At 56.5% G+C, this 9344-nt stretch overlaps 1 protein-coding gene across 1 annotated transcript; it reads right to left on the bottom strand.

Moving 5' to 3' along the window:
• Positions 1–1156: 1156 nt before the first annotated feature.
• VOLCADRAFT_93017 (uncharacterized protein) lies at positions 1157–7794 on the bottom strand (the record flags this gene model as incomplete). Its single annotated transcript, XM_002952307.1, has 10 exons — positions 1157–1642; positions 1781–1911; positions 2185–2845; positions 3222–3586; positions 3731–3890; positions 4199–4916; positions 5502–5870; positions 6005–6048; positions 6634–6741; positions 7738–7794. 10 exons carry the CDS (start codon positions 7792–7794, stop codon positions 1157–1159), a joined length of 3099 nt encoding a protein of 1032 aa, XP_002952353.1.
• Between the last annotated feature and the right edge of the window lie 1550 nt (positions 7795–9344).

Genomic DNA, 9344 nt, shown 5'->3' with positions numbered 1-9344 from the left:
ATACAGAGCGATCACCTCGTTATACGTTACATAGGTCTGGGATTAGAGCGAGGATAAAAGGCAAGACCCTGCCATAAATACAAAGTGTATCTCGGAAATCCGCTCCAGAACCAGTACAGGTATCCCGCCAAACTACGATATGCAGGAGTTCTGGACGAGATATCAACAGTTGTACCATATAAATCTACTGCACCACAATCGGACACTATATTTGTTCGTTCTTTACTACAATCTCCTAAATCGTTTGCCGTGCAAAATACTGGTACTGGTTATCTGCTAAAACCATTGCACCGCAAATGAGACTAAAAACGTACACTCCAGCGTCACACACCGCCTACCGCGATAATCAAAACATCCCACGACGCAGGCGCACGGAATAAACAAGTGAACAATCTGTATAGCGCCGACCACATTTAGGTTTTTATTAGGCTTTGCGGTTGGTTTAACGCTGATAGCCTTATATAAACACTACATAAAAACACGCTACGCGTAATGTCGGCTTGCCCGAAAGAGGAATTGTCTTAGCCTGTAGTGGTTGATTTTGAGGGTGCCGCAGCCTATGTTGTGATGATATTTTGATAATCTGTATGAGCATTGTGAGTCAAATGCTTACAAGGAGCAAAGGTAATGGATAAGTTGTGTTCGTGCACTTAACCTCACTTTACCACGACATGTCGAAAGGCCGTCATTTCGCACCCACACCTTCTCTCCCTCCTCTTGACGCTTCACTTAATATACAACGTTCATATAATACAACGTTCATTGTTACGAGTTCTTCTTAGGAATTTCTTCTTTTTACTTGACGCTTCACTTTGCCATTTTTCCGGGTATCACATCCCAGGTGTCTGGTCGATTTGCCTTATGCACGGCCACTTCGTCACACTGCACAACTTCCGGACTTCTGCGCTTTGCATTTTACCATGTTTTCTCTAGTATTCAATAACACCGCGCCAAGGCCCTGAACGCAGGAACGTTCCTTCCGGAATGCGCAAATAGTAATTGTGTCTCAGTCCGAGCATGCTCCTCCATTTCATCCAACATCTAGGTTCTTGCCCACCTTCTAGGTGGGCAAACCAACCCTACACCTTTGCCGTTGTGAAAAGGTTCCCTTATTACCGCCTATTCTTGCCACTCCTTCGGCATCATGGGGACAGGGTCAGCTGTTCGTCACTTGCAACCACGGTCGATCTGCTGCCCATTTCCGCAAGTTAGTGTCCTGGCGCAGGGCTGCCGGCACGACCAGCCGTGTAAGTCCGCTCCATAGATCCCGTCCAGACACCGGCGAGGACGAAGGTGGTGGCAATGATCCATACTGATGTTGCAGCTGTGCGTTAAAGCTTCCGCATCGTCCACCTAGCCTCGCCGCATCATCCTGTCCATCGTGACCCCAATCCACGGGCCAAGCCTTCAGCTGTTGCGGCGCTGATCCCCCTGATATCATCGCCGCCTTCATATTGAGCGCCGGCTGTGCCACGACTGCTGCTGCGGGCAGCCCTGTCGTTACACGGAGGCTGCTCAGGCTGGGGCAGAAACGTGCAGCTGCTCCCAACCCATCCGCATCCAGTGCCGCCGTCAGCTCCCGAAGGTGTGGACAACGGCCCAGTAATGCTACCAAGGCCAGGCCACTCAGCTGCGGACAGTTCTCCAGATCCAAAGACAGCAGCAGCAGGGGTGGCGGTGACGGCAGCGGGGGGTTTGCAGGGCAACTTGCTCCAGGTAACATGAGGCCCTGAGTACCTGAGGTTACTGACCCGTGATCTCTCAATTTGTGCACCCCTACCTCCTCGGGAGGGGTTGCGGCTGTCTGATTGTCACCATTGCTGGCTGCCGCGACAGCTGCCGCAGTTCCAGCCAGAAGAAAGCGACCGGTGATGGATTCTGAGTCAGACAGATCCAGGTGCAGAAGACTGCCTTGAGGAATGGAACAATGTGGCAGCCGCAAGCGTCCGGCAGCCACAGTGCTGGCGTGCCCTTCTACCATGGACCCTTGATTTACGACTGAAACTTCACGACTACTAGCACTTGCTGCGTTTCCTGCTGAGTCCGTCCAACTCAGCCCGACACACACCCGACCTTGCACTGCGGCCGCTGTGGCGGCTGTGGCAGCGGATTCTGTGCTCGGTCCCGGGCCCGACCTGTCACAGTCGACGCCGTTGCTGCCGTCATGAGGTTCTCCCTGCTCACTCTCCTCCACTGCCACCGCGGCCGCCTTCTCCGTCTCAAACTCCACAACACGGATCGCAAGGGCTAGTGTGGCATCCGTCACATGCGGAGAACCAGTCAGCATGAAGCGCCGCAGCAGCCGACAGCCCCGCAGCACTGTACCCGCGCCCGCGTCCGTGACGGCCACGGCGCCACGCAGCCTCAGTGTCCGTAACAGCGGACAGCAGGACGGCAAGCGCTGCAACAAGTCATCTGTGATTCCTGCGGCAACCCTTCTGGTCACCGTGCCTGCCATAGACGCCATCGCATTCACTGCTCGGAACGACGAGGACGACGACAGAAGGGGTGCGCCCAGATCCAAGCTCTGTAAAGCCCAAAGCGTATTACTGCCCGGCACATAAGTGCGTGCCGATACGCCCGTGCCTATATCTTCACTGTCGACGCCTCCCAGCAGCCACCTGACTGCAGCGTCGTACGACAATCCTCCGGGTAGACTGACCTCTAACAAGTTACGCGACCGGTTGTTGCCTGCGGAGGCGGCAGTCCGTGGCTCCCCACTCTCACATGCCGCGGCCGACTGCCTGTAGCGGGGTCCGAGGTCACTGCAGCCTAGCGCCGCAGCAGTGAGTTGTGGACAACCGGATAGTTTGAGCACCTGCAGCCGGGGAGAGCGCTCCAGAGCCTGTGCACAAGCAAGACCAGGAGAGGTCAGACAGCAGGTCATACCTGGGGGAAGTGGCTAGGCGGGGATCAGCCAGTTAGTCAGGAGGCGCAGCACAGGAGGAACAGTATGCACGGAGAGTGCAGAGCGCGCGCCGCAGCATTTTCTCCATGTATCTGTGCTCAAGGGTCCTAAGTAAATTCCTAAGCTGAAGCAACCGCGTCTTGACTCGCGTGTCTGGCAACGGCACGATATGCGCAGCCGGTCCGGCGCAACACTCCAAAGTCTTCAGCCCCATCTCGGCTGCCCAGTTTCTAAACTCAGGCGTCCACGAACTCACCCCTTCACCAGCATCGCGAGCCCCCCAACCCCACCATTACCACCACCACCACCCTACCTGCAGGACCCCCAGGTCAGTGGCCCCCTTGCAATTCGCCATATCCAGACGACTAACACCCGCCACCGACCGCAATGCGGCCTCCCCGGCCAGTGTACCGCCCAGTCTGAGGATGCGGAAGGGGCCAATACCGGCGAGCTTGTCCTGCTGCTGCTCCAGCTGTCGTAGCCCTGCAGGCGGTCGCTCAAATGGCTGCACCTGCCGGGGCTGGACTAGGTCAGCAAGGAGTACGGCCAGGCCGCGATCGGTGACGCCCCCATGGCGGGGTCGTTTGCTGCGGTTGCCGGAAGCTGGGTAAGCGGTTGGTCCCTCGGAGGAAGTGGGTCGATTGAATGCGGAGCCCGGAGCCCGACACCGTTGGGCGCCTGGGGAAGAGGAGGAACCCCAAACCACGTAATCTGTTAGCTAACTGATACACAACAATAAGCATTACTCAGCGCAATAACTGATCATCACCAACCAGCCAAACGACCCATGCAAACTAAGCTACCTGCACGCTGCCCACTCACCCGGACCAGGTGTGCAGTTGGTTAGGTCCAGGGAGGTGAGGCGGGTGAGGGCCCTCAGATGACTCAGCCCCTCGTCACTCAGATGGAAGCAACCAGCCAGGCAAAGACCACTCAGACGGTAACAGCACGCGGACAGGCGGGCTGCAGCCATGTCGGAAAACTGGCAGGCGGACGACCGACACGGTGGCCCGACGGACGGCGAACGAACCGGAAAGTTGCAGTATGTAGCAGAGGAGGAGCGGTAGGTAAAGGTGCTGGTGTGATATGCGTTATGGAAAGTAACGGTGGGAAGAGGCGGTGGTAGCGGGGGCTGCATTAGTAATGAAGACGAGGAGGACGGGATGTGCGCGGAAAGGGTTGCGTAGCGGGATGATCCAACCAACATACAAAGAGACGCGCAAGGGGGACGCGGGCGAACACATCGTACTTAGTGTTTACGCGTAGATGGGCTCTCCTTGTATGACCCACCTGCGCTGTCCCCGACAGATCAAGATACGTGACGCCGTCCATCGCCAAACCGCAACCATCGGGTCCACTAGAGTCAAACAGGTCCTCCACCATACCGGCGCGGCCCAGGGCTTCCGCGGTGAGCGCCTCCGACCTGACTCCACTGCCTGCACCTCCGCCTCCGTCGCCACTGGCCACTTCAATGCTGACGCCGCTTCCGCCATGTCTTCCACCACCTCCGACGCCAGCTTGCACTGATTGCTCTGCCCTATCCACCAGTCGCCGGATTAAAACCTCCCCTAACACAACCTCCGGCTCCTCATCCCAGTGTGACAACCCTGCAGCACAAAGCGTCCGGAAGCCCTCCACTCGCCCCAAGAACCCTGCTGCTGCCGCTCCTTCGGCTCCTGCTACTGTTGCCCCCAGCCCGTTATCGCCACTGCCACCGGAGGTAGCGGAGGTTCTGCTGGTTTCCGCTTCATCGGGCCCTGCCTTCAAGTGGCTGCATGTGTCTCCGTCTCCGTCTAACCCCCGACCTCCGGGCCCTGTCCCGGTGGCCCCGACTGCTGCCCTTATCTGTGCGGCCCGTATGCGTGCCGCCGCTAGGATGCTACAGCCCGTGAGCTGGTGGCAGTAGCTGACCCTCATGTGCGCCAGTGAGGGGCAGGAGGCCACCAGTAACGGGGGCACCCGGGAGGAGATGGAAGTGGAGGATAGCGAGAGAGACGTGAGCGTCTGGCTGTGGCAGTCCACCCAGGAAGGGAGCCGGGAGGCCCGAGTCCAGGCGTGGGTGGGAGAGAGCGGAAGGAAGAGGGATGTCGTGTGTCGGCAAGAGTGGCATTCCAGGCTCCTAGGATGATGACCATGGGGACCTTTATATAGAGAGGATTGCGGAAATCAAGATAACGGAAAGCGAATCACGCGAACACGTTCGTAGCAGACGCACAGCCAGCGAACGGAGGGCAAAATGCAGACGCGGCTGTTAATATTGTAGTTGTACGTAGATAACGTAGACAACGTGAGCACCTAACATGAAGCTCAGATGCCGATGCTGTGTGGTCCTGTCTGTAAGGAAAAGTATGCTAGCAGGCGCTCATCCTCGTTCACAAGCTCCAACACACTGACTACCGGACGGACTCGTCACATTTCCTCTGAAGCAGATTTCGTCCCAGCAACAAGACTATGGAGGAGTACTGCGGCCCAGTTATTCCCATGCATTGCCTAACAGTGGGCCCCCCCACCGCTCCTCCTTCAGGCCCCTCTGCTTAGAAACGCGTCCCTAGGAGAAAACGACACACACAGATACGGAAACCTTCTGGCGCACCTGCAAGGCAAGATCCCGTCATGCACCTCTGCCTTTCCACCGCTCCCACCGCAACCGGCACTGGCGCTACTGCCGCCAACGCGGTCCTCACCGCCTGTGGTTGGCTCCGTGGACCACAAGACCTGGAGGTCCACGTCACTTAGAGCCACTATGCCCGATAAGTCCAGCTCTTGTAGTGCCGGGGTGCAGCGAAGCAGCACATGAACCTGCGGCGGTCGCCCTTCTCCCTGCAAAGCTGCAACTCCTGCCTCACCACCCTCCACTACATACTGGGGTGGCTGCTGAACTTCAATACCCTCCTCAGCCTCAACTACCGGGTTCAGCGGACCTCCTGACGCCAGCCGCCAACAGCCCGACAGGCGGAGGGCCCTACGCGGGGAGAGGAACGGAGAGCAGCCCCGGAGAGAAGAGTTCTGGACCTGTAAGCGAGTTGCGATGGGAGAGAGATGGAGTCGTCGTCGGCATCCACCGCCATCCCAAACTACATCCAGATACCCACTCACCGCCCCAAAAGCGTGTATCGGACACGGGCCCCCACCTGAGACGCCTGCAGGCATGCAGGGGCGTTAGGTCCGATACCTGCAGCAAGTGACCCACGGGTCATTATCATGGCCAGGTTCAAGTGGGGAGGACGGGAGCCCCGACAGATATTAGGCCGCATCAAGTGGCAGCGCCTGCGGCCACCACATCAGAGGGGCGGAAGCTGTGAGGGCCGCCGCCACGCCAAGTTTAAGTTTCAAGTCCATCCTGACCTCGGGTTCCCCGCTGTTGTGTACGAGCTATATACAACGTATACGCCAACTCCCACGGTATAGGTCAATGCAACTCAGCAGACCTTAAGAGGTAGCACATACCACATGTAACAAACATGTGTGAGCAGGACAACAGAGGAAAGTTCACAGCAAAACGCCCACAGCGACGGCTACAACCTCCCAGGTAAGCTTTCTTGTCCTGCTTCACTCCTCCGACCCACTCCATGCCGTGGACCCTCAATTTGCTTGGGCCCGGTCTGGACTCCTCTTTTACCCTTGTGGTAACGCCAGGCCTAGATCAACACACTTTCTCGTCGCTACTTCAGGCAAACAATACAGAGGTAATTTAGACTGTTGGACCACTGTGATGGGGGACCTACCAGCCAGCAGCCTGATAAATCCAGGGAGGTTAGGCGGTTGGACAGTTGGGCACCAACCGCCGCAACCGACTCGTTCCCCAGTTGATGGCATCCCGACACATCCAGCACCTCCAGGTGGTTGCAGTACGGCAGCAGCAACCGCATGTCATAATTACTGCGCCACGTGAGGAATAGGGCGTTCATGGAAGGGGTTCGTAGGCAGAGGCCGGGCAGGCGGCTGTTGCCTAAATGTGTCCATGAGAAAGGAAAAACCTAGTGGTTCGATAGGACGCAACACGCAACGAATGCGAGGAGATGCTGGGGCTCTTGAGCCAGGACGCCACTGAGAATTACACGTGCAGACACGCAAGCATACATCGGACACGGCAGGCCCTGATAGGATAAGTAGAAGTTAATGCAGAATTAACGGGCTATGTATGGCCTTTGTGCCATATGGCCTTTATACAGGACAAAGGGAATTAACGGGTGGTGCAAATGCACGCAGACACCCCTTCGGCTAGCTACATGTTACCCAGCTCGCATGCCAATTCGCACGTCCAAACAGCGAGAACTCCAAGTAATTGACCATCAGACCTGGTTTGATGGCAACCATGGAGAGCCAGCGAGCGAAGTGTTCGGACAGGTGGTTGGCGGGGTATACAAAGCTGATTAGGAAAAGCAGGGCTTAGTTCCCTCAAGCGACGCTCCTGAGCCGTTAAGCACCTATTCCCCGGGTCCTCCTGTTCAACGGAAGCTGCAGCGTCCGTCAACAGGTCAGTTCCCGCGGTCTCCATCGCCATGCAATCGGCCAGGTTGCCTGCTGTGAGTCGGCAACAGCCCGACAGGTGCATCTGGCTCGTGAACGCCAAGAACTCGCTGCTCCATACAGCCCTGGTTCGAAAAAGGGGACCGCTCATGTGGTAAAGCCGCTAGACTGTGTCTCTGTGCATGGGGGGTTTCGAGTTTGGACGTTCATGGAGGGGACATGTCGAGGATCACGTCGGGGGTGTGGAGAGGGTTTCCAGAAGCATAAGCTTATAAGCCTTTCAAAGCTTGTCCTTTGCGGTACTCTGAGGTGCTGTCTGTTCAGACCATGTCGTAGAGCCTGGCCTGTGGAGCGCTCACCGTAATGTGTAAGACGTCAGCGCCCCCAGACGCGCGAGCGCTAAAAATAAAGCCCATTTAAGTTCAAAAGGAAAAAAAGCCGTTACTTTCTGAATAAGCTCTGCTGCAGGCCCAGCTGCCCATGAATCCTGGCCTGTTCCGGCAGCGACTGCTAGCTGTCGCGCAACGACCCCCAGCACGATGTCTTGTAAAGTAGGCAAGGACATATAAATGTTCAATTTTTCATTCTTTGTTGTATTGATATGCTAAATTATGGTCGCTTTGAAGTATACCGTTGCGCTGGAGCGACGGCAGGTCCACTTCCGGCAGGTCCACTTTCGGGAGGTCCACTTCTTCTGGCTCTTCAATCATAATTTTCTTATCTGATTGCAGCACCCACTAGACGGATTTTGTGTTTGGTGGAAAAATTATCTAACAGGCATGGAAAGTCCGTACATCGGTTCAAACCAGAGCGGAGGCCCTACCCACAACTTCCCCAACAGTGCACCCAAGGCCATACTCACAACTTCCCCGCTCCTCGCCAATACCGCAGAACCAACCGCCACCGTTAGCAGGATTATCATGGTAGCGCAATATCTTTGAAGGATGTAGGCTACTCCTTGGGTGCAATGGGACCATCATGCTGGGACCAGCATCCATGTGTCCCGCCCTAAGAACAACTTCAACAGCCTAGCAGCCATGCAGCGTAGTTGCAGCACTGAGGCGCCCCGCAACATGCATATCTGAGTGTGTATATCAACCAGGGAAGATCTCCCATGGTATGAACAGCGGGTGTATGTGGCTGCGCTTGCGTATGCGTTTGTTGAAAGTTAGGGAGCATCGAATGTGTATGCATTTGTGCGCAGTCTAAGTCCCGCCAAAAGCCATCGATATAGTCAGTTCTTACCATTTAAAATCACGAGGGATGACGCGCGGTGAAGGACGATCTCGAAGAGCTGCTGTCCTTACACGCGCACGCATGCGCTCTTCGCATGTATGCACGCGTGCACGGCCCATCCAGTTGTCCAACACGCTAACACGCGAACTCCAAAGGTCGTTTGGTCACAAATTGCACAGCTGGTCTAACCTCCTCCACCTCCCTCTTACACCCAGCCCCAACCTCCCTGCGCAATCCCTTCTTCAATTGGGCTTTCCCCTCCGTCCGTGGCCGCCTCCCAACCGCCGTTAGCACCTACGGGATCCCCCCATTCACTCGAGTTCACATGCAGCATACAGAGCAATCCGTCCATTCACACAGGGGTTGTCCCGACCCCAGGAAACCCCTGCAGCCAGCCAGCTAGCCAGCCAGCCGCACAATCACCACACATCAGCTGGGCCCCCGGGCCAGCACATACACCGACACGCGGGACCGAACGGACAACCGGAAATGAACTGTACCGGGCCTGTGCTGGAGGCAGGCATCCAGCGAACTAACAGGTCATTGTCCAACACAAGCCTCGGAATGGTCTACATATCTGTGTCGCCTCCACCTGCGAATCCTCAGATTGCTTGTTAAAGTGCACCCACCTTTCACCCTAGTACTGTTTCACACACACACACACACACACACGCCAACCTGCACCCGTCCTGCATTACCGTTCATTACTCGCTCGCTTGCTTCCACACGA

This window comes from Volvox carteri (genome assembly GCF_000143455.1).
Source record: "Volvox carteri f. nagariensis unplaced genomic scaffold VOLCAscaffold_29, whole genome shotgun sequence".
Taxonomy (NCBI): Eukaryota; Viridiplantae; Chlorophyta; class Chlorophyceae; order Chlamydomonadales; family Volvocaceae; genus Volvox; species Volvox carteri.
Note: the sequence above shows the minus strand (reverse complement) of the source record. Positions and strands in the feature narration are given on the sequence as shown.